The 27,881-nt window shown below is 45.1% G+C and overlaps 1 protein-coding gene across 2 annotated transcripts in view; it reads left to right on the top strand.

Annotated features, from left to right (window-relative positions):
* The window catches only part of MCCC2 (methylcrotonoyl-CoA carboxylase 2), an 84,268-nt gene that overhangs the window by 37,414 nt on the left and 18,973 nt on the right, over positions 1–27,881 (top strand). For both annotated transcript variants that reach the window (XM_034773836.1, XM_034773837.1), the window contains 7 exons: positions 11,224–11,288; positions 15,247–15,346; positions 18,726–18,821; positions 20,181–20,253; positions 20,503–20,579; positions 27,287–27,353; positions 27,581–27,737. In XM_034773836.1, coding sequence (XP_034629727.1) covers positions 11,224–11,288; positions 15,247–15,346; positions 18,726–18,821; positions 20,181–20,253; positions 20,503–20,579; positions 27,287–27,353; positions 27,581–27,737 — 635 coding nt within the window. The remainder of the gene's footprint in view (positions 1–11,223; positions 11,289–15,246; positions 15,347–18,725; positions 18,822–20,180; positions 20,254–20,502; positions 20,580–27,286; positions 27,354–27,580; positions 27,738–27,881) is intronic.

Here is a 27,881-nt window from a genome sequence, read left to right as displayed (position 1 = left end):
TGGCCACTGTCAGAGACAACATTTTGGACTACATGAATCACTTTTTGATCTAGCATGGCAATTTCTATGTTTGTATTGAATTAACAATTACTTTATAATATATAAAATTCAGGTCCAAAATCTTTTATTTTCTTTTTTCACACTCTAGCTTTCCATAATGATCAGTATAATTATAATAAATGAACTAAACACTTCCTTAAAACATTACGTTTTAGATTATTCTAAGCCCCTTCTATGTCAGATGGTCTGCACAGTGGGCTGTTCTCCCTCTCCATGGCAACTGGGGCACACCAAATCTTTGCTCTGAGCCTGGGCTTAGGACTACCCCTCAGAAAGAACTGTCCAGAATTCTCTGCCTCTAAGCAGCATACGTGGCAGACTCTAAGCCCTGGTCTACACTATGAGTTTAGGTCGAAGTTAGCAGCGTTAGATCGATTTAACCCGTCCACACGACGAAGCCATTTTTGTCGACTTAAAGGGCTCTTAAAATCGATTTCAGTACTCCTCCCCAACGAGGGGATCAGCGCTGAAATCAACCTTGCTGGGTCGAATTTGGGGTAGTGTGGACGCAATTTGACGGTATTGGCTTCCGGGAGCTATCTCAGGGTGCTCCATTGTGACCGCTCTGGACAGCACTCTCAACTCCGATGCACTGGCCAGGTTGTCAGGAAAAGCCCTGTGAACTTTTGAATTTCATTTCCTGTTTGGCCAGCGTGGCGAGGTGATCAGCACAGTTGACCAAGCAGAGCTCATCAGCACAGGTGACCATATAGTCCCAGAATCGCAAAAGATCTCCAGCATGGACCGAACGGGAGGTACTGGATCTGATCGCTGTATGGGGAGACGAATCCGTGCTATCTGAACTCCGTTCCAAAAGACGAAACGCTGGAATATTTGAAAAAATCTCCAAGGGCATGAAGGACAGAGGTTATAACAGGGACCCGCAGCAGTGCCGCGTGAAACTTAAGGAGCTGAGGCAAGCCTACCAAAGAACCAGAGAGGGAAACTGCCACTCCGAGTCAGAGCCCCAGACATGCCGCTTCTATGATGAGCTGCATGCCATTCTAGGGGTGCCCCTACAACTACCCCACCCCTGTGCTGGACTCCGTCAGTGGATTCTCACGCAACAGGGATGCGGATTTTGGGGATGAGGAAGATGATGAGGAGGAGAAGGTTGAAGATAGCGCACAGCATGCAAGCGGAGAAAACGTTTTCCCTGACAGCCAGGAACTCTTTATCACCCTGGAGCCAGTACCCTCCCAACCCACCCAAGGCGGGCTTACGGACCTGGAAGGCGGAGAAGGGACCTCTGGTGAGTGTACCTTTTTGTACATAGTTTAAAAGCAAGCGTGTTTAATAATTAATTTGCCCTGAAGACTTTGGATGCATTCATGGCCAGTACAGCTACTGGAAAAGTCTGTTAATGTGTATGGGGATGGAGCGTAATTCCTCCAGGGACATCTCAATGAAGATCTCCTGGATGTACTCCCAAAGCCTTTGCAAAAGGTTTCTGGGGAGGGCAGCCTTATTCCGTCCTCCATGGTAGGACACTTTATCACACCAGGCCAGTAGCATGTAGTCTGGAATCATTGCATAACAAAGCATGGCAGTGTATGGTCCCTGTGTTTACTGGCATTCAAGCAACATCTGTTCTTTATCTCTCTGTGTTATCCTCAGGAGAGTGATATCATTCATGGTCACCGGGTTGAAATAGAGGAATTTTATTAAGGGGACATTCAGAGGTGGCCGTTCGTGCTGGACTATTTGCCTGTGGCTGAACAGAAATCATCCCCGCTGTGCGCCACGCGGTGGGGGCAGGGGTGAAGCGAACATCCCAGAGAATAGGGTGGGGTGGGGGGATTTAGTTGGGTTTGTGCTGCACGTTAACCCGAAAACCGCAGCCCCTCCTTTTAAACGGCCAACCCAACGGGTGCTTGGTATGGGACATGAGGGTGCTGCTGGTTGAAACCATTCCCACATGTTATGAAGGTTAAAGAAGCCAAAAGACTGTGGCTTACCATGTCTGCCTGAAAGAGTCTACCGATTGTTCTCTAAAATGTGTCTTTTAAAATATTACTCTCCCTTTTTTTCCCTCCCGCAGCTGCAAATGTTTCAACGCTCCCCATATCATCTCCGTCCCAGAGGCTAGTGAAGATTAGAAGGCGAAAAAAATGCTCTCGCGATGAAATGTTCTCTGAGCTCACTGAAAGAGCCCAGCAGAATGCGTGGAGGCAGACACTGTCAGAGTGCAGGAAACCACAAAATGAACACGAGGACAGGTGGCATCAGCATGATGAGAGGAGGCAGGAAGCAATGCTCAGGCTACTGGAGGATCAAACTAATATTGTCCGGCATATTGTTGAGGTGCAGGAAAGGCAGCAGGAGCACAGACCGCCGCTACAGCCCCTGTGTAACCGACCGCCGTCCTCCCCAAGTTCCATAGCCTCCTCACCCAGATGCCAAAGAACGCGGTGGGGGGGGGCCTCCGGGCACCCAACCACTCCACCCCAGAGGACTGCCCAAGCAATAGAAAGCTGGTATTCAATATGTTTTGAAGTGCAGTGTGGCCTTGTCCTTCCTCCTCCCCTCCTCCACCACCCCACCCGGGCTACCTTGGCAGTTATCCCCCCCATTTGTGTGACGAAGTAATAAAGAATGCATGAATTTGAAACAACAATGACTTTACTGCCTCTGCAAGCGGTGATCAAGGTGGGAGGGGAGGGTGGTTGGCTTACAGGGAAGTAGAGTGAACCAAGGGGGCGGGTTTTCATCAAGGAGAAACAAACAGAACTTTCACACCGTAGCCCCTGGCCAGTCATGAAACTGGTTTTCAAAGCTTCTCTGATGAGCAGCATGCCCTGTTGTGCTCTTCTAACCGCCCTGGTGTCTGGCTGCATGTAATCAGCGGCCAGGCGATTTGCCTCAACCTCCCACCCCGCCATAAACTTCTCCCCCTTACTCTCACAGATATTGTGGAGCAAGCAGTAATAATGATGAGAATATTGGTGTAGCTGAGGTCTAACCGAGTCAGTAAACTGCGCCAACGTGCTTTTAAACGTCCAAATGCACATTCTACCACCATTCTGCACTTGCTCAGCCTATAGTTGAACAGCTTCTGACTACTGTCCAGGGTGCCTGTGTATGGCTTCACAAGCCATGGCATTAAGGGGTAGGCTGGGACCCCAAGGATAACTATAGGCATTTCAACATCCCCAATGGTTATTTTCTGGTCTGGAAAGTAAGTCCTTGCTGCACACAGACCAGAGTTCCTAAAGATGTGAGCATTATGTACCTTTCCTGTCCATCCCAAGTTGATGTTGGTGAAACATCCCTTGTGATCCACCAGTGCTTGCAGCACCATTGAAAAGTACCCCTTTCGGTTTATGTACTGGCTGCTTTGGTGTTCCGGTCCCAAGATAGGAATATGCATTCCATCTATCGCCTCACCACAGGTAGGGAATCCCATTGCAGCAAAGCCATCCAGTATGACCTGCACATTTCCCAGAGTCACTACCCTTGATAGCAGCAGCTCAGTGATCGCGTAGGCTACTTGGATCACAGCAGCCCCCATAGTAGATTTGCCCACTCCAAATTGATTCCCGACTGACCGGTAGCTGTCTGGCATTGCAAGCTTCCAGAGGGCTATTGCCCCTCGCTTGTGAACTGTGAGGGCTGCTCTCATCTTGGTATTGTTACCGAAATATCGGGTCCACCTAGCTGAGAGCCAATAACAGCCAGACAGGGATAAGGAAGAGTTGCTTTATTCTGCAGAAGAAAGGAGAGCTTTGCACCTTAGTACAAAAACTCTGTCTTACACACATTTTACAGATCCTTTATACACATTCAGACAAAGGTCCTTGCAGTGTTAACACTTGATTGGTGGTTGTCAGACCCTTGCTTTTGCTATCTGGTCAGTGAAAACCGGCTTGGGACCAGCTCCAACTACCTTAAGGCCTTGAAGGGAAGACAGTTGAAAAGTTCAGGCTACTGTGTACTTGAAGTGTCTGCTTCCCCCTAATGGCCACTGGTTGACATAAAGGCTGCTCTGTTAAGGGGGGGTCACTAGTAACTTTCACAGTATTCTTGCGCTTCAGGGCAGGGGAAAGCAAGTCACAAAGTTCCATGAAAGTGCCCTTATGCATGCGAAAGTTTCGTAGCCACTGGGAATCATCCCAGACCTGCAACACTACGCGGTTCCACCAGTCTGTGCTTGTTTCCCGGGCCCAGAATTGGTGTTCCATGGCATGAACCTCCCCATTACCACCATGATGTCCAAATTGCCAGGGCCCATGCTTTGAGAGAATTCTGTGTCCATGTCCTCATCACTCTCGTCACCGCGCTGCCATCGCCTCCTCGCCTCCTTTTGCAGGTTCTGGTGCTGCATATACTGCAGGATAACGTGAGTGGTGTTTACAGTGCTCATAACTGCCACGGCGATCTGAGTGGGCTCCATGCTTGCCGTGGTGTGGTGTCTGCGCGGAAAAAAGGCGCGAAACAATTCTCAGCCATTGCTCTCACTGAGGGAGGGGCGACTGACGACATGGCTTACAGGGTTGGCTGACAGGGAATTAAAATCAACAAAGGCAACTAATCGCAAACAGCCTAGTCAGCAAACAGCGCCAGCGAGCTTTTAAATGTCCAAAGGCACATTCTACCACCATTCTGCACTTGCTCAGCTATAGTTGAACTGCTCCTTACTACTGTCCAGGCTTCATGAGCCATGGGAGCAAGGGGTAGGCTGGGGTAGGTGCGATCGTGCGGTGCTGCCAGCTGGGAGAGCAGCCTGAGGCAAAAGTCTCCAGCTCGGATGATATTCCAGGCAGGCCTGAATCTCCATTAGGCGAAACTTAAAGAAGAGAATGACCTGGCGTCATTCCCATTTTTGTCCAGGCGCCCCCGACCGACCTCACTGAGGTCAGCCAGAAGCAACCAGGAGACAGCAGCAGATGGTACAATACGGCTGCTAACTGTCTTTGCTAATTTGCAAAGGCAAGGAGCTGCTGCTGTGTAGCAATGCAGTACCGCGTCTGTCAGCAGCACCCAGTAGACGTATGGTGACAGTGAGCTGAGTGGGCTCCATGCTTGCCGTGGTATGTTATCTGCACTGGTAACCCAGGAAAAAAGGTGAGAAATGATTTTTTGCTGTTGCTTTCACGGAGGGAGGCCTGACGACATGTACCCAGAACCACCCGCAACAGCGTTTTTGCCCCATCAGGCATTGGGAGCTCAACCCAGAATTCCAGTGGGCGGCGGCGACTGTGGGAACTGTGGGATAGCTACCACGGTGCAATGCTCCGAAAGTTGACACTAGCCTCGGTACTGTGGACGCACTCCGCCGACTTAGTGGGGACACACACAATCGACTGTATCAAATTGATTTCTAAAAAATCGACTTCTCTTAAATTGACCTAATTTCGTAGTTTAGACATAAGTCTCTCTTTGGAGTGGACCTTTGACAAGATTTGTAAAATACTTTAAACTAATTCTCTCTGTTTCTTCTTTGACATTGAGGTGGTTCTCCTCAAAACTGCTAAACTAAAAATGTGTATCTTTTGGCTTTCTGAGAAGGGTTTGAAGGACAGCACCTCTCTTCCCCTCCCATTCACAAAGAGCAAACGGGTTGTAGGGAAACCTGCTCCCAGCTGGCGTGTGCAAGGTACATGCTGAGGTGGTCAAGCGGGCCACAGAGATACTAACCCCCAGCCAGCATGTGGGTGAGGTCAATGACAGGCTGCAGGGAGCCAGGCTCCCAGCCAGAGACCGAGCAAGGTCCATGGCAAGAGTCAAGCAGGTTACAGGGAAAGTCCTTTTACTGAGATCACGCCAGAAAGAGTGGTATAGAGACAGGTATCTGATTTTCAGAGCCCTCCTGAATTTTGGGGAAGGCCAGGTCCTCTCAGAGCAACCGGGAGTAAAAGATTCCTGCCCCCAGCCAGCACTGGCAAGGTCTGTGATCAGATGGTTGAGAAGGTCATAAGCATCCCCCCTTCCCATAAACCATTTTACCTGCAAGGCCTCCAGTGCCGTGATGGGGCCTTTCTGATACTGATGAGTCATTTGTCACCAGAGACTCTGGCTCACCTCTCATTCTGTGTGGATGGTCCCCAGTCAGTACAGACCCAGCAGTAGGGAGCATGGGGCTGAATGATTCAGATCTACTTCCCTAGGAGATGGACCTACCTCCTTTCCCCTTCCAGACTCCAGGGGTCCTATAGAAGACCATAAAGGCTCAGGTCCTCAAAGGTATTAAGGCTCCTAACTTGTTAAAATTAATAGAGGTTAGGAGCCTAAACACCTTTGAGGATCTGGGCCAAAGTGGCTACTATTCTCCATAGGGAGATGTACAAGATATTTGTCTGCAGGCTCTCTTTTCAATCTCCCTGGTAACATGCTCTTCCCCTCACAGGGCCCCTTCCCTCAGGGTTTGGCCCAGGGACTGGTGAAGGAAATTGCCCCCTAAAGGGGCAGCGTAAAATCTTAAAACCTCTTCTGCGAGATTCTGCCCTTTAGATCCTCTAAAGAAGAGAACTTTGTAAAGCTGGGGCTTTCGATGAGATACTTCAGACTCTCAGCTAAGCTTCCCAGAATTAAGCACAAATGGGAATCTAACTTCACAGGTGCTTATGTTTTTAGAAAATGAAATAACAGTAAACCCCTGCAAAATTGAAAAAGAACTGTGCAGTTCTTCAACTGGTTTATGAGGGTGTCATTAAGGTGGAGTGGGAATTCCCTATCAAGATCTACTTGTACCTAATATTAAACCTGCTTCTGTCTCATAACAGTAAAGGGCATAGTCAGATCAGCCAAGGGAGTATTCCTGCAAAAGCAACAGAGACTAAGATCAGCAATTAGGTTAAAGCTGGATACAGGAGCCTTAGCCATGAGAGTAATGACTGCAGTCACTATGCAGCTCTGTGCTCACCTGGAGGCCATTGTGAGCATGCACTAACATCCAATCTCCCCACTCCAAGCAAACAAACAAAAGCCCTACTCCATAAAATCTCCTTTAAACAAGATTTTCCTAGCAACTTTTTCAGGACTGTTGCTTTACCTGACTGACTTTCTGTACATTCAGAACTTCCAAAGACATGGCTTGGGAGTAACTATAGGTCCACTTGAGGGAACTGGAATTGCAGGCTACCATCCAGGATACTTCCAGATATTTTGTTGGTAAGCTCTTTGGAGAGGATAGAGACAAAAGTCACTGAGGCACCTTTAAAAGTCACTCTGGAATTTGGGTTTCCCAAATATTGGCAGATCTTGCACTCCATGAAGGGAGCTTCAGGGCACGCCTTCCTCTGTGGGTGATTGACCTCAGAAAATGAGTGCTTGAGATAGTCAGGGAAGGATATTTGATAGAACTCACTCATTCTCCCAGTGACAAGTTTATCCTTTACTCAAGGTAAGTTAAAATAAACAAATACTATCAACAAGACCTTTGTAGCATCAGAAGATGAAGGGTGCAATGATCACAGTTTCTTACACTGGAAAAATACAACACGTTCTGTGGAGAGACTGGTATTTTGGTAAGGGCAAAAGATTCTATGTAGTACAAAGAGAAACAATGTCATGCAGCCCATTTTAGCTCTCAGGTCCCTCAACAAGTCCTTAAGACGGTCAATATTCCATGTGGAAATATTGGGTATTATCTTCCCAAAACTTCAGAACATGAAAATAAGCCTCCTGGAGAGCTACTGAAAATATGATTGGGGAGAGTTGCCCAGAAAGTATTTTCAATACAGAACACTCCTTTTCTGGACTCATAAATTCTACATGGTTTATTCACAAATGTCATATGATCCCTCCCTTCAAGTGAAAGTCTAACCTTATCTGACAACCTTCTCATCACATTATGTAGAGCCCAGCAGTCATCACTTAAAAACCTTCAAAAACATGGCTTTGAATGAACAAGCGGAGGGACCAATTACAGCCTTCATAAAACTCCAGCATCTCAGTTGTTGTCCATGACCATCTTTGTTTAAGAAGAGAAAGAGAAGAAGATGGTGTCTGATTTGCCAAACATTAGCACATCTCTCTGAAGATAAAATCCATTCCTGGGATAGTTGGTCTCATGTCTCAATACCTGGCACAATTCTTGCTTTACTTCCAGACCACAATTACAGCAAATCAATATATAAAGATCTTGGTCCAGATCCAATACTAGAATCTCTTGGTGAAATCATTCTTAATATTTAGCATTATCTGATGTCAAATCCAAAGAAGCCTGTTCATCAGCACAGATACTAGAACCCATATAGGGGAACATATTGTGACTCCTGTATGTCTTTGGGAAGGTATAATTGAAGGAGACATGGAGTATAATGTCTCATGTGATGGACCCTCAAATTGACTACTCTATTTTTAGTAGATGATTCTCCAGAAATGTGATGTGTATATAACTGCAAGAAGACAGAAAACATTCACAACTGCTTATAGTACTAGCCTTGTTCATGTTCTGGGCAGAAACTCTCACTCTGTCTCTCAGTAGTCTGCAAAGAAGGAAAGTCAGGCTGGCTCAGCAAGACACACACAGAACTGAGGGAATGCAATCGAGACTATCTAGCCTTTGTGCATCACAGGCCAGGTTGGAAGCCTATGGACACACACAAAACACAGTGTGTAACAAAGTGTGAACGAATGCACCTTGTATTCACACCCTGAACATTATTGTAATAATCTTTGTACAAAATATGCCTTGTGAGGTATCACTTGAAAAGTAATAACTCACTGGTTAGTAATATGGTGACATGTATGTAGCAACATTATATGTAAAGTTATGAACATAAGATGAAATTATGACTGAAATGTGGTTACCATAATGGATAAACCTGTTTCTCAGAGAGAAAGGACACGCTGACGGCTCTAGTCAGGAGTCATCAAAGTTGATGGATAGTCACCTGTCAAGTGACCATTTTTTGACAAAGAAAGGGTACAGTAACAGATCGATCTATATTTTAGCAAACAGCATAGAACTTCTTTCACCATGAGACTCCATGACTCCAACCTCAGAGCAGGAATGAACTTTACTTAGATGTAACCCTCAGGAAAATGCATTTCAAAGGGTGCCTGGACTATGAAGTGAGGGGCAAAACCACCTCAAGGTATCTCTCGCTATCTCTTTCTCTCTTTCTTTCTCACCTAAGAAGGCAAAGGAAGTAGCCATTTGACTTTGGGAGAGATCCTGCCCTGAAATTTGTTCAGCCCTGTTGCTGAGAGCATGTGGTAAGGATTTGATCTTGAACAAAGTCTAGTTTAAGTTTTAGCACTAGAAAGCATTTTATCTTGTAATCATTTCTGACTTTAATGCCTTGTACTTGTAGTCACTTAAAATCTATCTCTTTATAGTTAAATAAACTTGTTTTATTCTTTAATCAAACTAATTCAGTTTGAATGCAAAACTGGATTGTTTGGGTCATTCCCTTTAAAGTAGCAAACTGTTGGATATTGTTCCCTTACAGGAGCAATGGACCTATAATATCAGGACTGTCCAGGAAGGGGCTGGACAGTGCAGAAGACACATTTTGGGGGACAATTCAGGACTGGGAGTATGTTGGGTCACCCTGCAGGTAGTAACCAAGGCTGCTGAGGTCAGTGTTGCTGGCAGGCTGCAGCTATATGCAGACACTCAGGGTATGACCTGCATGCTGTTTGGCTATTTGTGAGGAGCTCAGGTTGAGAGCTACAGCAGTAAAGCATTGTGAGGCACCCCAGGTTGCAGAGCAGGTGCTGACACAACCCCTTACTGGTCTAAATTGCACCCCAAATGTGATACAGGGATTTTTCCTGAACCAAAATCCAGTGCTGCCTAACTCATCAGCTGGGAAGCTGAAAGGAAAGAAATAGAGTGTCGCATTCTAAGAAGGTGATTAACGTCCTCCTAGCATCTCAGAGGAAATTCACAGATGATGTCTATATATCACTTGAGGTTTAGGTGGGTGTTAAAAGGAACACACATCAAAGCAAAGTCATCTGAAACAAAGGACAATCTAGTGTTTTTACAAGATAGCCTGACCATGGGGCCCAAGGACAACACTTCTTGGAAAGATAAGTCATCAGTTGCCTGCACATTGCACTGTAAGAAATCCATCCATCACATAACAGATTTCTTGTCAGTCATCTGGCAATGTACAGATTCTTGTCATAATCTCAGTCTGTATACCAATAAAGCCACTTTTCAGATTCATAACTGGTAGGTATCTTCCTGTTCTCACTGAAAGTATCTTCCTACACTCTATCTCTTTGTCCAGTGAGGTGTCAGAGGTTGGTGTGCTGCCAGTGAAACTTCAGTTACATATTCTATCAAACATTTTATGAACTAGCCAGATGTCCATCTCCAACATCACCACAATCTTCCTCATGTAATAGGTTACTTCACACCTTCTAGTTATTTTTAGGAAGATCACACTTAATTCAGATAGTTTTCTTTTATAAAGGTGATCTTTTTAGAAAAGGTTTTTTGTTAAACTATTTTGTGGGTGTGAGACAAGACTCAATAATGCATAGGTGGATTCAGATTGTTTTAAGGTTAATAATAGAATAACTAAATTAAACATTTGAAATCTGTAGAAGAGTATGTCAAGAAAATAACTGAATATTAGAGTAGATTTTGAATTAGAAAATATATAAACTAGTACCATGTGCAAGTAGGGAAATGGTTTGTTTAGTGACATTCCATTTGAAAAAGGAATTATTTAATTTTGGCATTGGTATCTTCCAGGAACTGAGGGCAAGCCTGACATTTGTGGTTCTCACTTTGAACATTTATGGATACAGCAGAGCATCTCATTTGACATTAACTTATTAGCTTTGTGAAAAAGAGCAGAATACCTGTAGCTAGATTAAAAATGGTTTACACTAATAATCTATTGATGAGTAATAACTTTTATAAGGTATGCTATTAGATGATGGTTTCAATCTAAAAACTAATGGTCAGGTAACACGTATACCCACACACATTAGTATGGGAAAGAGCTTTGTGGCTATAGAACTTAAGTGTAAATGCTGAATAATGAAGGTATGAATTCCATGAAATGTGGGTAATTTAAAAAAGATCATCTTAGCACATTATAAATACTATAGCGGGAAAATATTGCAGAAACATGACTGAGTCTAATTAGTGAAGAAACATTTGGAGAGGAACTCTTTTTATTACTAAACTTTTCTAAACATTCATATGAAGTAAGTGCAAACTCTTTCCCTGATTCTACTGTTTATATATTATAGGTTAAAGCGGCAACTGGTGAGGAGGTATCAGCGGAGGATCTTGGAGGTGCTGATCTTCACTGCCGGTAAAACAAACAAATCCCCCTGGGGCTTGTCATTTTCCACACACCCCTTTTAGTTTTTAATGGGGCTAAAAATGAACTGATCAAAAGATTTTCTGTAGCAGGTTGGTCCATCTAGTTTAGTATCCTAGTCCAGCAATGACCAGTAACTAATTCTTCTTCGAGTGCTTGTTCATGTCCATTCCAATCAGGTGTGTGCGCATGCACGGTAGCCGGAAGATTTTTCCCATAGCAGCCTCTGTCGGGTCGGCCTGGGCACCCCTGGAGTCATGCCTTCATGGTGCTCAATATAGAGCCCTGCCAACCCGCCACCCCTTCAGTCCCTTCTTACCGCCAGTGACGGTTAGCTGGAATGTCCCATAGCCCTTGCTTAGCAAGTGCCTTTATCTCCGTTTTTTTGTGTATAGTTCTCTGTAGTTCGTTGTATAGTAGTTTAAAGTTAGTTGGGGGTTCCCCCCCTTCTGACTCCCCGCAACTGGGGTATGCCGTGGTCCCTGGGTTTCAAAACCTGTGAGGTCTGCGCTAAGCGCATGCCAAAGAGTGACCCCCACACTTCTTGTCTAAGGTGCCTAAGGTAAGGTCACCAAAAGGACCGGTGTAGGATCTACTGCCAGTTCCCTCCCAGAACTATTAAAGAAGGGGAACAGCAGGTTAAGGTTCTCCTAATGGAGGCAGCTCTTCACCCCCACTCAAACCCTGGGTCGGGAGACCCCACACACAGCACGTTGGCGCGGAGTGCCCCGGCACTGTCATCCCGGGAACCGGTGCCAAAAAGAAGAAGCCGCCGGAGGGAGAGCGTTCTCCCACAGCTAAGTCTAAGGAGCGAATGGCTGTGAGACCCCAGTTGGGCCACAGCACTAGGTCCCCGGGCAGGGCCGCATTGACTCCTGCCCAGGCGAGGCAATTGAGTCTGGGCCCATTGCGATCGCCGGACTCTACTGCCAAGCAACTGCTGCTCCCCTTGACACTGGAGGCTTTCAAAGTGGCTCAAGAGTTGCTGCATCTCACAGCGCTGTTCTCGCCCCCTAGCACAGAGGTGGCGCCAACCCCAGGTGTAATCAAGAGGGAAGCCGGTGATAACGTCCCGGCGCTCTCCTCCTCCATGGCACCCTCTGGCACCGACACCTCTGGACGCTCCTCCGTGGTCTTCATTTTCGGAGACCTTGGGGTTGGAGTCAGATACTTACCGTTCTGATAAGAGCAGGGGCAGGAGGTCCAGGTCACAGTGGGACAGACGGGCTTACCCGGCGCCGTAGCCACTGCAGTGGCAGAACCCCTCTCAGTGGCCCTTCTGGACTCCCTGGGCCTTTCACCAGAGCCAGGGAAGAAGCCAAGGGTCCCGCTCAGTGGCGATTTCGGTGGCTTCGGACATCTTTATCCCACCGGCTGAGCGACCAGCCACTGAACCACTGCCACCGACGTCAACAGCATTGGCTGCAGCACCATTGCCAGCTTCGGCACCAGCCGTGGCTTCGGCGCCAACCTCAGCACCGGCCTCGACAGCGGCTCCAGTGCCACCAGCAGTACCAACAGCGACCCCGGTACTGACAACGCCACCAGAGGCACTGCCAACGCTGACACCAGCACCAAGTTCGGTGCCGATAGCCCCATGACCAAGCACGGCACCGTCCGTGTCTGCTCCTGCACAGAATCCCCGAGCATCACAGGATCCATTGGGTGCTGATGGCAGGGAGCAGACTAGCTGCCTATTTACTTTTAAATATAGCAAAAAATATCCACTTCCCTTTCCATTTCTTATAAGGAGTCTTGAAGTTTTAAATCTCCTCAGTGTGATAGATATGCTTGCTTTGATCTGGTTAGCTCTTGGAAGTCCAGGGGCTCCAGGCCCCGTGCTCCCTATTGACAGCTCCGTCCGCCATTAGGGAGTTTTTTCCCAAGAACCCCCTGTAACATTTTGTGAACCCCCAAGGGTTCAAGAACCCCAGTTTGGGAACCACTGTTCTAACTAAGCCACACTCCAGCGACAGGGGAAAAGCTTCACTCATTAGATGTCCGCAGAGCACTAACCTTCTACATCGAGAGAATTAAGCCATTCTAAAAGACGGTCTAGTTATTTGTTGCAGTGGTGGACAGAATGAAAGGTCTTCCTGTCTCCTCTCAACTTATCTCATTATGGATCATGTCCTGCATCCGTGAGTGCTACAACCTGGTGAAGGTGCCCGCTCCTCCAATCACTGCGCACTCCATCAGGGCTCAAGACTCTTCAACGGCGCTCCTGGCACCCAGGAAATCTGCAGAGCAGCAATGTGGTCCTCCATATATACTTTCACCACACACTATGCGATCACCCAGCAGGCCACAGACGATGCAGACTTTGGAAGAGCAGTGCTCCAGTCAGTGGACGGCTCCGACCCCACCTCCTGAACTCAGGCTTGTGAGTCACCTAATTGGAATGGACATGAACAAGCACTTGAAGAAGAAAAAACTGTTACTCGCCTTCTCGTAACTATTGTTCTTAGAGATGTATTGTTCATGTCCATTTCAATACCCACCATCCTACCCCTCTGTCAGAGGATCTATACTGAGCGCTATGAAGGCGCGACTCCAGGGGGCACCCAGGCTGACCCGACAGAGGTTACTATGGGAAAAATCTTCCGGCTACCAGGCATATGTGCACACACACACACTTGATTGAAATGGACAACACATCTCGAAGAACAACAGTTACAAGAAGGTGAGTAACCATTTTTTCAGAGGAAGACAACCCACTTCCATAATTTACCAATCCAGTAATTTAAATGTACACATTTAATGCCCATAGCCCGCATCCAATGATAGTAGTGGAAATTGTACTGAAAATGGTGTCCCTGTTCAATAACTAAAGAAACTCTAGGAAGTCTCTAGGTACCATGTTTGACCTCAGATCCCCAGACTCTATGGTGTTGTATTTTACTGGTAATACTTTATCATCGGCTATTCAAAATTTGTTTTTTATTTAAGACTTGGTATTTTTTATTTTGGCATTTTTGAGGTTATGGAATTGGTAGTATTATAAGAACTTGTATGACACCCACACTGCCATACTTACAATAGAATGAGTCTATCATATGTTGGAATAAAGTTTTTGTTATTATATATCAACTGAAATAACATGCATATTATAGGTACATTTCCATTGTGCATTCTGTGTTTTACGTTATTAGGTTATTAAATCATGGAAAAGGTCATACATCTTATACCTTCTAGGATTCTTTCCTTTATGGTCAACTGTACCTTATTGTACACTAAATCAAAATGGCCAGTGATAAAAGGAACATTTTTTAAGAGTCTATACCATCAAAATTGAAATAACTATATACTTTCATGTTCTCAGAATGGGGGAAAAAAAAAAGCAAAATTTAAGCATTCCTTTATAATACAATGAATAAATAAGCTCTTTTTGTACTTCAATTTATTGGTGATTAAAGTGTTGTTATTAAGGCAATTAATAATATTTTAAAATCACTGTCAAATTTCCCCCATAATTTCAGTTATTTTCATTCACTATTTTAACTCATATTTTAGAAGTTTAGTATTGAAATTTTTCTTCCCTAATAGTTCTTCATTCTTCAACATGCATTGGTTTTTATTGTTCACTTACTCATAAGTGTTGGGCTGCTCAAACTAGATTTTATTTTAAATATTGAAACACTTCGTATTTTAAATCCATGTAAGGAACTACATGGATGGTGCAAAAATGTATAAGAAAAGAGGAGTGCAAATATGATGTCTGCCACCTTTGTGGTCTCTTTACAAAAGTAAAAAAAATTGAAACTGTATGTTAAGTTAAGTTCCTAAATATGGATTTGGGAGCCTCATTTTAGGCATCTAATTTTTTAAATCTTGGCCAAAGTATTTTAAAAACTCTCATTTTTATCAGTTTTTGTGTGTATGTGTGGTGTATATTACATATATATTTATATTTATATATATATATATATATATATTTACATCTGTGCAGAAAGTCTGGTGTAACTGATCACTATGCTTTGGATGACAATCATGCACTTCATCTAGCTAGGAAAGTTGTGAGGAGTTTAAATTACCAAAAGAAAGTAGATGTAAGTATATATGTGAATTTTTTTAACATAATGCATTTTCTAAATTAAAATGTATAATTTTTCCTTTTTTTTGCTGTGTTATAGCTGTGCTGGGCCCAGGATATTAGTGAGACATGTTGGGTGAGGTAATGTCTTTTATTGGACCAACTTCTGTTGGTGAGAGAAGCTTTTGAATAACACAGAACTGGAGAAGAGTTCTGTGTAGCTCAAAATAAGAGATATTATCTTACCCACCCTGTTTATCTAGTTTTTCCTTATTATTTGTATAGTGCATTGGTATGTCTGACATTAAATACATTTTTGACATTGAAAAAAGACACAGTTCCTGTCCCAAAGAGCTATCTGTCTAAAGGTCTAATCTTGCAAGTATGTGCTTCTATATGCAGTCCCAGTGAAACTGATGGGACTGCATGCAAGCGTAAGCAGGGGTTTGGGGTAACTGTTTCAGAAATATACTCTAAATTAAGGTAGGCCCAATTCCACAACATACTTAATTTTAAGCATATGAGCAGTCAGTCCCATTGACTTCAATGGGACCTCCTCATGCTTAAACCAGGTACATGCTGAAATACCTCCTTGAATCTGCGTTTTAGAACAAAGGAAGTGGAGAGGGAAGGGGTGTAGTCAAATCATTAATAATTCAGGTTCATCATGTGTCTTGTTGATTTTAAAATAATAGGGTAGGTTTGATGTAAAGGGTGGATGGCTTGTAGTGGAGGCAGAGGTGAAAGTAAGTCGGTACGCCCTGGTACAGTGTACCGGCAAGAGCCGGTGCACCATACGGGGCGGATAGGCTTCCCCTGGCAGCGATTTAAAGGGCCTGGGGCTCCTGCCGCAGCTACTGCCCCGGGCCCTTTAAATAGTCTCCGGAGCCCTGGAATAGCAGCGGCAGGGTTCTGGCGGCTATTTAAAGGGTCCGGGGCTGCAGCAGCCGCTATCGCCCCGGCCCTTAAAATAGCCGCCGGAGCCCCACCACAGCCTCCCTAGACCTCTGGCAGTAGGACTCCGGGGACAATTTAAAGGGTCTGGGGCTCCAGTAGCCACTACCACCACGGGCCCTTTAACTTGCTGCCGGAGCCCTGGGGAGGCGGCAGTGGGGCTCCGGGGACAATTTAAAGGGCCCAGGGCTGTAGCGGCAGCCAGAGTCCTGGGCCCTTTAAATCACCGCCCAAGCCCCTGACTGCCTCTGCTACCCCAGGGCTCCGGCAGTAGGGCTCGGGTGGTGATTTAAAGGGCCCGGGGATCCCACTGCCGCTACCCTCCGGGGCCCTTTAAATCACCACCTGAGTCGCCCCACTGCTGGAGCTCTGGGATAGCGGCGGCGGGGCTCTGGGGTGATTTAAAGGGCCAGGGGCTCCCAGCTGCTGCTACTGCAGCGGAGCCCTGGGCCCTTTAAAGCTCCGCCAGAGGCTGGGGTCCTGGGGTAGCAGCGGCTGCCGGGAGCCTCCTCCGATGGTGATTTAAAGTGCCCGGGGCTCCGCTGCAGTAGCGGAAGCTGGAGCCCCGGGTCCTTTAAATCAGCCCCAGGGCTCCCAGCCTCTGCAGCTGGTAGCTCTGGGGTGATTTAAAGGGCCCGGGGCTCCCAGCTGCTGCTACCACAGCCCTAGCCCTGGGCTCTTTAAATCCTGATTTAAAGCTCCCGGGGATTTAAAGGCCCCGCCTCTTCCGGTTGAGGCCCTGTCCCCTCCCAAGGACTCCGGAGTACCGTTAAATCCTTTAAGTTACTTTCACCCCTGAGTGGAGGAATTGGCTTAAGTCAGAGGTCAGATTGAGGAGATAGAGTACACTGCCTGAAGGAGGAGAGGGTATATAAACATAAGTAATGGCCTGGAAAAAATATTTTCCTGTTTATAGTGTGCCAGTCACCCTGGTATCTAGTTGGGGAGAAGGGTACAGATATGCAAATGAGAGAAAGATGCAAAAGTTTTGGTAAAGTGGGAGGAATTGTCAGTGTGGAGCATGGGAAGAGATGAGGTGTGCAGTAGTAGGAGTTAGGGAGAGAAAGAAAGTGAGGACTGATGCTGTTCAGACCCTTCAGTGTAAGGTAGGGTTACCATTCGTCCGGATTCCCCCGGACATGTCCGGATTTTTGAACTAAAAATAGCGTCCCGGGGGGAATTTGTTAATGTCCGGACTTCCCTCCCCTCCCCCCCATGCAGAGCACGTGCGGCTAACAGGGCAGCCGGATGGTGCCACTTACATGGGGCTCCGACAGCGAGAGAGAGTCCCTCCTCCCCCTGCAGCATAGCTCACTCCCTCCCTCCCTCCCTGCATTTGCCTCCGGCAGTCTGGAGCTCCTCCCCCGCTCCCCAGCGTGCCGGGAGAACGGCTCAGACTCAGCAAGCTCCCAGAGAGACCTTAAGCGAACCGAAGGCCAACGACAAGGGAGCCAGGGGGTCGGAGAAGGGGCAGAGAGGTTCTGGAGGGGGCAGTCAAGAGACGGAGGGAGGGTCGGGAGTTCGGGGGGGGGCTTTCTGGGAGGTGTGTGGATAAGGTTTTGGGCAGTCAGGGTACGGGTAGGGGGTAGGGTCCTGGGGGGCAGTTAGGGTGGGGGGGGTCTTAGGAAGGGGCAGTTAGGGGATAAGGAACAGGGAGGCTTAGGTAGGGGGTGGGGTTCTGGAGGGCAGTTAGGAGCAGGAGTCCCAGGAGGGGGCAGTCAGGGGACAAGGAGCAGGGGGTATTGGCAGTCAGGGGACAAGGAGCAGGGGGCTGTCAGGGGGCAGGAGTGGGAAGAGGGATCGGAGCAGTCAGGGGACAGGGAGCAGAGGGGTTTAGATGGGTCGGGAGTTCTGGGGGGGGCTGTCAGGAGGTGGGGAGTGGTTGGATGGGGCGTGGGAGTCCCAGGGGTCTGTCTGGGGGTGGGGGTGTGGATAAGGGTTGGGGCAGTCAGGGCACAGGTAGGGGGTAGGGTCCTAGGTGGCCAGTTAGGATGGGGGGGAGGGTCTCAGGAGGGGGCAGTCAGGGGACAAGAGGCAGGGAGGCTTAGGTAGGGGGTGAAGTCTTGGGGGGGCAGTTAGGGGCAGGGGTCCCAGGAGGGGGCAGTCAGGGGACAAGGAGCGGGGGGGAAGGTTGGGGGTTCTGAGGGGGGCGGGAAGTGGGTGGGGCAGGGGGGGCCAGGGCAGGACAGGGGCGGGGCTAGGGCAGGACAGGGGTGGGGCTCCTCCCGTCCTCTTTTTTGCTTGCTGAAATATGGTAACCCTAGCGTAAGGGGCTTGGACTTGACGCAAATCAAGATGGGAAGCGAGTAGAGTGATTTGAGCATGAGTGGTGAAAGGGTAGCTATGAACAAGGTAGTTGGGAAATTCACTAGGCTGTTTTGGCTTATTATGGTGTGAAATAATTTCTTTGTCATTTTAATAGCTTTATTAAATTGCTGCAGGTGACAGTGGAACCATCAGAAGAGCCTTTATATCCTGCTGATGAATTATATGGAATAGTTGGGGATCAGCTTAAAAGAAACTTTGATGTCAAAGAGGTATAGATAAAAATGTAGCTGCAAAATACATACACAAAATACTTTTTACACTCAGTTTCCTTGCAGGAAGGCATGCTTCATTTATTCCTCAACATTTGTCTTCAGAATACAGTATTGGGCTTTCTAATGTTTTAAATGTTCTTGTTTTGGTAAGCCCAGTAAAATGTCAATGCATTGTTAAAAATGTAACCCTTTTCTATTATTCTTTTGAAAAAAGCATTAACAAAGGTTAGAGTTTAATAGTATTTTAAAAAGGTTGCCAAGACTACAGTTAACTAATATGTTTGCAGATCTTCTATACCACGTGGCCACTGCTCGAATAGAGCATTTTAGCTTTCTTTTTTTGCTAATTCTGTAGAGCTAAATATAAAGGATTCTGTCCTGATTTAAGGATTCTGGAGGCCTCAAACATAACAGAAATAGTTCAGCTCTCCCAGCCACACAAAGGGGTCTCACCCTGCAGAGTGCTGCTCCACAATATGTAGCACTACTTTGCATATCTACTGATCACAACATGCTCTTAGAGGACCCTAAGGCCTCAGTAACAGCTGCACAATCAGTTTACACACTGTTTATGGGTTGGGGAGGACTGCATTCTCTCCAAGTCCTCCTGCATAAGGTCCCATGTGCAAAGCCTATTTACTCAAACTTTGCCTGCAAGACCAGTATTTGGTCTGTATTTAAGAGTCGTGGCTTGAAACCTCCTTTAAATACTTTTCCAGGAGACATGAAGTCTCACTTTCATTACGGGGACACTGAAGTACTTTAATACTCCAGTTTCCTATTCTTTAAAGTAGACATTTCTTTTGTCATGTGTCTTGCTGGTTATGCTCACAAAACCGAATCTTGGTAATTTTAAAACTGATCATCCATTGTTGTATGACAGGTCCCAAACATAAGCAAAGCTTCATATGCATGTACCTCTAAAGAGACTGGCAAATGCATGCATGTAGCTTTTTCTATCTTTGAAATATATAGTGAGTGTATCCATTTGTGATTAATATGCCTGGAAAAAACAGTTTTTCTATCTGATGTGGGAGTAAACAGAAGCACTTACTTAAAATTCAGTTTAGAAGGTGTGTAAAGTTTGGGACCTGATGTTCTCAAGCTTTAAATCTCCTTTAAAATAGACCCTCTTTTCATGAAAATAGAGGTAAAGCATAACTTATAAGGTAAAAGGGTTCTTTTCCCCCAGCCTAACTTTTGCCTGCCATCAAAATGAAATGGTTATTTCAAAATCCCTTGAATACATGATGACAAGTTAAATGTCAAAGTGCATCCTGTCTTCCTAAACAAATTTTAGTGCAAACTAAAATAAGGAGGGGAGCCTAATTTTCCTCTTTTTTTCCCCCCCTCAAGGTCATTGCTAGAATTGTAGATGGAAGTAAATTTGATGAATTCAAAGCCTTATATGGGGATACGTTAATCACAGGTATTTAAAACATATATATATATTTTAAATTATTATGTAAATATTTCTCCCAGTTTTACAGGTGGGATCATTTTGTTTGGCTCACCCATTGTGCTGAGCTTTAAAATTATTTAATAATAAAAAAAATTCTTTCCTCGAGAGACACATCATTGCATCAAGGAAATAGTATTAGCTCTGCATTTTTTATAGTGAAATCAATGTACCTGAAAATTTGTAACTTTTTGTTGTTGTTCTTTTTTCCCTGTTCAGGATTTGCTAGACTATTTGGTTACCCAGTAGGAATTATTGGAAACAATGGAGTTCTCTTCTCTGAGTCAGCAAAGAAGGCAAGTTTAATGTGTTATTGAGCCTCTTTTCAAATTTTAATTGAACATTGTTACTGAGAATTCAACTATTGAACCAGAATTTCCAAGAGGAAAAATGGTCTTTTTTTGTAATAACTGATGGACTTGTCTGTGTGGGTATCAGTTGTGAACATGAAATGACCAAAATTCCTTGATAAACTTTGAAAGTAATTGACTTTATTTTATAAAAGATGGTGTTACCATAACTGTTTCAGATAAGAGGTAGACATGGTAAGAGGAAAGTATAGTTACAAGAAGAGCAATCAAAGCTGTATGGATATGACACAGTTGAAGTAATAAATTCTAAAACCTCCAGCTGTTATAGGAAAGTCAATACAAATGCTTTAAAAAGTAATTGTTAGATGAAATTCTAACCCTTTAAAATTGAAATGTTACAGTAAATCATAATTTTTCTAGTGATTGGCAAGAATTTAGTCCCAGTCAAAATTTCTAGTGTACTCTTATTTCTCATTCTGGTATACAATTTGTTGGCTTACCATAGGTTTGCTTTTCATACTTCTCCTTGGTAACTCCTGAAATAAACTAACTAATAAAATAAATATATAATGTACATCACAGATCGGCAACCTTTGGCACGCGGCCCACCAGGGTAAGCACCCTGGTGGGCCGGGCCGGTTTGTTTACCTGCCGCGTCCGCAGGTACGGCCGATCACGGTTCCCACTGGCTGCGGTTCACCGCTCCAGGCCAATGGGGGCAGCAGGAAGCGGCAGCCAGCACATCCCTTGCCCCGGGCCGCTTCCCGTAGCCCCCATTGGCCTGGGACGGCGAACCGCAGCCAGTGGGAGCCGTGATCGGCCGAACCTGTGGATGTGGCAGGTAAACAATCCGGCCCGGCCCGCCCACCCTGGTGGAGCGCATGCCAAAGGCTGTCAATCCCTGATATACATCCTTATATCTTCTTTACAACCTCGGTACAGTGTATTTTTGCTCCTTTTTTTAAAAACAAAAGTGTTACTCCAATACAATGTTCTGAATATGTCAGTGCTTTTACAGAAGGATCAGGGAACAGAGAGGCTCTTTAGGTGAAAAGGTGACTATTGGCCAAGTTCTGTCTTACTTAAATATGGGATTCTGGATTCTTTAAAGAAACCAGTAACAAGGCCAAACTGAATTTCTATTTTGCGGGGAAGAAGGGCAATAGTTATCCTATATCCTGATCTCTTTTGGTGAAATCCTCACAGAACTGGTGAGGAAGTTGTGCAGGAAGACTGGGGGAAAGAGAGAGCTTTTGGGAAAAAGTTGAAGAAGGGAAAAGATTTTGCTTGGCTCATAGGTGTCATGAAACAAGGCACAAAGTTGAGCTGCGTGTAATGGAGAATACTTTGAACTTTAAGGATTGCAATAAATAAGACCATTTTCTGGTGACATTTGTTTTCTACAGCTCTCTGCAGCTTGTAAAGACCTCATTACCCTTTTATACCTTCAGTATTCTCTGGTGATTAGTATTGCAAAAGCTTTCCTATCAACAAGAAAGCAAGGGAGTACTTTTTCTCTCTTTCTCCTTATTATTTATGCCATCGTATCTGGCACTATAAGAGTAGTTTATCAAAATCCAATCTCCAAATAGAGTACATGTTCAGAACAATGGAATGATAGTGTTCAGAGTCCTCCCATGAAACTTGGTGGTAACTCTCAGCCACTTCTGTAATCAGACCTGTCCAACTCATATTCTCCTGTTAAATGGCAGAAAACTTAATTAACACAGAGTTACGGTTGCCCAGTAACCGGTGACCTTCCAGAACATCAAATTCAGCACAATTCAGACTTCTGAAAACCGGGAAAATAAATGTCCATGCAACCTCTATTCTGCCGTCTGGAGCTGGCAATAGCTACTGAGAATTATCTGCATTCACTCCGGCTGCATTAACTGTGTGAGGTGTAGCGTACTGAATGGTGAAGGAGTGAATTGGAGCAGTCATAATGATATGAGCAGGATCCAGCTTTTTTGCTGCCCCAAGCGGTGAAGAAAAACAAACAAACAAAAAAACAGATTGAGCTGCCGCCGAAGTGCCGCCGAAGACCTGGACGTGCTGCCCCAATAACCGACGGAGTGCCGCCCCTTTCTATTGGCCGCCCCAGGCACCTACTTCCTTCGCTGGTGCCTGGAGCCGGCCCTGGTCCTGAGAAAATAACAATTTAAAAAAAATCCACAGCAGCATCATGGGTAAATGTTCAAATTTCACGGGCTATGTATGGCCACCGAGACACCCCACCCCAAGGTTAGTAGGGCCCCCAAGATCCCAAAACACACAGTGGTCAGGGAGAAGGTCTCAGACACCTGCAGAGGGATCGGGCTGTCCCAGATCCCAGTGCACATACAGAAGGGAAGAATTCAGAGCTAACAGCCCCCCATTCCTAAACCCCCAACTTCCTGTGCTACTCCTTCCCTTTCACCTGAGACCCCTAAACCCTCTTCCTTGCCCAGCCACCCATTCCCACTTATCCCATAATACCCCCATTCCTTGCTGCAGACCCAAACCTTTTTTGAAGCCCTAATCATCTCTCCCTTCTTCGTGAACATTCGCATGTGTATTTTGTTTTCTTTTAAAAATAGTTGCACCATCTTCTGAATATTCTGATGTATTCAGATTACATTTCTAAACTCCTCCCCAAACAAAAATACCAACACACACACCCCACCCCCCCCCACTCCCTCCCACACACACACACATACACACACCTCTGGACAGAGGCAGATTGTTCATAGTTCATTCTCAGATTTCTGCCCAGGGTGTGTTTCAAACTTCAGAGGTGCTAGAATCTGTGAACTCAATGAAATACTGTTTTTTTCCCCTTGTGACTGTATTTTGGGAACACCTTGCTCAATGACCCCACATGTGGATTTGCTAACCCTACAGTACCATGAGGCATAGCAAATTTTAAAACAATCTGTGTAAGCACATGTATTTTAAAGCATTAAGAAGAGTAATCCTTTTAACAAGAAGGACTTCCCAACCATAGTGAGGGCCGAGCTGGTGCTCCATTATAATATTGTATGAAATTAGTAGGAGACTATAAGGGAGAGCCTCTATGCATCCATCAGCTGCATAGCAGCTTCAGAGGTGTTCAGTGGCCCATTTGTCTCAATGAGATGTTCTCAGATGAAAGAGAATACCTAATGGAGATTAGTACAGCCTGAAACAATAGCTCTGAGACATGTGAACTGCTCCTTTCATGTCAATGAGTGCTCTCCTACACCAAGTGCTGGGGAGTTTCTGATACCCATTCTTACTCCTCACTCCTCAGCCAGTCTCAGCAGTTTGTTCTTGGTGTATGACCCAAGCATGCCTGTTCTAAGCTCCCCATCCAGACGCAGGACTTCCCCAGATCCTGGCTCACCTGGGGGAGGCATAGGGAGAGGGACTCACACCCCCAGAAAGGCAGGGGCCCTCCAGAACCATACTCACATGGGGAGGGGAGCAGGAAAGGAAAGTTACACCCTTCCCCTGATCCTGGTGCACCCATGGGGACAGAGAGCTGGGCTCAGAGACCAATGGCGGGGGGAGGGGAGGGGAGAGGAGAGGAACCCTCAGATCCCAGCTCACATAGCAAGGTAGGGAGAGGGACTTTCCCCCAGAATAAAAATTCCCCTTTGACAGAGGCAGATTGGAGCAATATGCCTGCTTTTTTTTTTTTTTACTTCAAATTTCTGCCCTAGGTTGGATTTGAGCTTACAGTGACTAGAGTGTTGCTCAGAATTGGTAACCATAATGTGTCCTTGAAGCCATCCTGGTCCTGTGACATAGAGATAGTTTTATGGACAGTTAGCACTTCACTCTGTATATTCTCAGTGTAATCCATGGAGTGCATAAGCCTTAGGCCAGGTCTACACTACAAACCTATGTCAGTATAACTACACCACTCAAGGGTGTGAAAAATCCACACCCTTGAGCAACATAGTTATACCCACCTAACCCCCTCCCCCCCATGTAGACAGCACTATGTCAACTGGAGGCCTTCTCCCACTGACATAGCTACTGTCTTTCAGGGAGGTGGATTAATTAGGCTGATGAGAGAAGTTCTTTTGTTGGTGCAGTAGAGTCTTCACAAAAGCCCCACAGTGGTGCAGCTGTAGTGCTATACGTGAAGACAAGCCCTTAAAGTGCCTAACTGGAGAAGCAAACTCTGTTTCAAAAAATGTTTTAATTTGATTTCCCCCAAAGGGAAGGTGGGTGCCATGCACTGTGTTGGGGTAACCTTCAAGCATCTGAGATCCTGATGTGATGATCTGAGCCCTGGTTTAGTCTCTGTATGTGAGCAAAAAATGTTGCCAGAACATGTCAACTTTAAGAAAAGCTGTTTTTTCCCTCTAGGGGCAGTATCCTGGGAACCCCTTGTTCAAATGGCCCCAAATTTGGATCACTATCTGTACCCTGCTTCTCCATGAGGCACACCAAATTTCAAGGCAATCTGATTAACTATACAGATTAGAGCATTTAGAACAGTCAAACTGCAAACAGAAAGCTTGTCTTAACCTTAACTATAGCAGAACTGTTGCTCTGCTCTATTTTTTTTTTTTATAAATGAGACCCTTACCTAACTTTTAGCTTAGTCTGTACAACATACAATTTATCTTCTGTAATGGCCATAACCTGATAATGTAACGAAGAAAGCACACACTATTAGTAACAGTTCCAAAACTATACAGACCTATTAAAAATGGCAGACCTTGCCTACTGTGGCTTTTCCCCAAAGTGATCACTTGTCTTTTGAGTGCTTCTATGTGTATTATCAGTTTTCCCCTCTTTGCTAGCAACTAGGGGTTATTTGAGTATTGTGAACAGGTCAGGGTTTTTTCAGTTGCTATGGTGCACCTCTCAGGGGTTTATAGTCTGAAAGAATGGTTATTAATTTGAACTCTATCAGCAGAGGATAAATAAGGTTTTTAAATGAAGGAACAATATGTAATATTGACTGAAAAGCCAAGTCTTTCATTTGTGTCAAGTTTACATTTTTCAGTATCAGTACGACCACCTGCTTCGTGCCCTTTCAGATTATTTTTTACTGTTATCTCACAGAATAGATTTTGTGTTACAGAATTAAGGTTTTCCCCTCCCCCCCAAAAAATGTGGCAAAGCCATTTCAGCTTGTTGGTTATTTTTTCATGGTTTACCTAAGAATGTAAAACATGCTCTTTTTATCTTCACATGTGATAAAACTAACCATATGTAATAGGCTGAAAGTATGAAGCCTAAAATATCCTTGGCAATGACTCACAGGCATAAATAATCTTGTGGACTATCTCACTACTCTGATGCTTTGTAAATACTCTGCTTTTTGCCTTGCTTCACTGATCTTGGCCATGCTCAATTAGCTAGTGGGGTTCTTTGTCCTCCTGACCTGCTCTCCAAGTCAGTCACATTTCAGTCAGCATTCAAGTTCAATCAATTGTATAGGATTCCTCCAAACATAATACAATAAAATGATTTTGTACCTGAACCCTGCATCACTCACCCCGCAACAACCAGGCCTTTGGAAGTGCTAGAGTGGGGCGGATGGGGATGGAAAAATTCCCAAAGGCTGCGTGACTGTGGGTAGGTTTGCCAAAGATGGTTTAGACACAGTTGTTTAATGTGCAAAACAAAACATTTAATGGACAAAGCCAATAAAATTAAGAAAAAGTTTCGTAGTTTCTCAAATTCTTGAGTGCAGCCCCAAACTGCCTTTGCTGCTGAGGTTATCCTGGAGTCTTTCCTCAGGCTGCCCTGCCTCCCTGGAACTACAAGGAGCAGTGACTCAGGCTGCTAATGGCTTTCTATACAGCAGCATTGTTCTTGTTGCCTTAGGCAGTACAGACCTTACAGCAGCACAGTTGTACCGCTGCAGTTGCGCTCCTGCAAGGTCTCCTGTGTAACCGCTCTATGACACAGCGCTGTTCACACCGGAACTTATGTCAGTCAGGGGTGTGGTTTTTTTTTTTTCACACCCCTGACTGACAAAAGTTTTACTGACAAAAGTGCTACTGTAGACATAGCCTTAATTTTATGAAGTTGATGGATTTCCACTCCATACGGCTAAATGCAGTAACACGGCTGAAGCCTTAATTTTGTTACCTTCTGTTTGCTACATCTGTTCTTTAAATTAACCCCACCTCTAATGGCAGCAATTACCAGAGTGAAAGTGATTGCAGAGGAATCTGCTGCCATTTCTTCATTAGGTAAAATAGCCCTTAGTTAGGAAATGAGGAGAGGGAGGAAGAGAGAGAATAAAAAGACAGAATTTCCTCTATGCTCCATGGAAATGATGGAGAAATCGAATACTGCAGTAGTTTGGAAGAATAAGAAAGATAAGGCACTGAGGATTTGGGTAGATTTCCCTGGAAGGAATGTAAAAATGAAGTTTCACTCATAACTGCGGTTTTTATCTGTTTATTTTCCATTATACAGTATTAGTTGTTACTTTATCTTTGAACCTACACGTTATTCACAGGCTCCTGTTTCCATTGAAGTCAGTGGAAGTTTTGCTATTGACTTTAGTGGGAAGAGGGTCCTGCCCCCAGTGTGTCCCCTATGATGAAGGGCACAAAGCAGGACCTGACCTTGTTCCCACTTGAAGCCTATGGCAAAAAGTCCATTGGAAGTAGAGTGACAATAACATCAAACAGAGTGACTGTAGATATTGCTTCACTCATTCATCTCTTAACAATTTACCTTTACTCTGTTTGCAGGGAACTCATTTTATTCAATTATGTTGCCAAAGAAATATTCCCATTGTGTTTTTGCAGAACATCACAGGTGAGTAAACCTGACTAATAGGCTTTGTTGCTGGTCATTCAGGTTCAGGCATTGAGGCAGCATCTATGTGTATATTATCTGTATCTCTCAATTGTCAGAAACAAGCCTGTCTGAACGTATAGGCCCATTCCCATCAATGATTTATAATAATATGGTTTTGTTTGAGTGAGTGATGCATAGCTAGTATTTAGCAACTGAAAGATCTTGTTCATCTTAAAATGTATTAGGTTTCATGGTTGGTAGAGATTATGAAGCTGGAGGAATAGCAAAGGATGGAGCCAAGATGGTAACTGCTGTAGCCTGTGCCAGTGTACCTAAAATAACAGTAATTATTGGAGGATCCTATGGTGCTGGAAACTATGGTATGTGTGGAAGGGCATATAGGTAAGCATCACTCCTGATTATAATAGGAAGTAAAGGTTTCATATGACTTTCAAATCCCATTACCCAAAAATTAATTTTAACCCTGACAGAAATTGTGCTGCCTTTGTTTAGAAAGCATCTTGCACACAGTGGGTGCGACCAGAG

This window comes from Trachemys scripta, chromosome 6 (assembly GCF_013100865.1).
Source record: "Trachemys scripta elegans isolate TJP31775 chromosome 6, CAS_Tse_1.0, whole genome shotgun sequence".
Lineage (NCBI taxonomy): Eukaryota > Metazoa > Chordata > Testudines > Emydidae > Trachemys > Trachemys scripta.
This window is presented reverse-complemented; position numbering and strand designations above follow the sequence as displayed.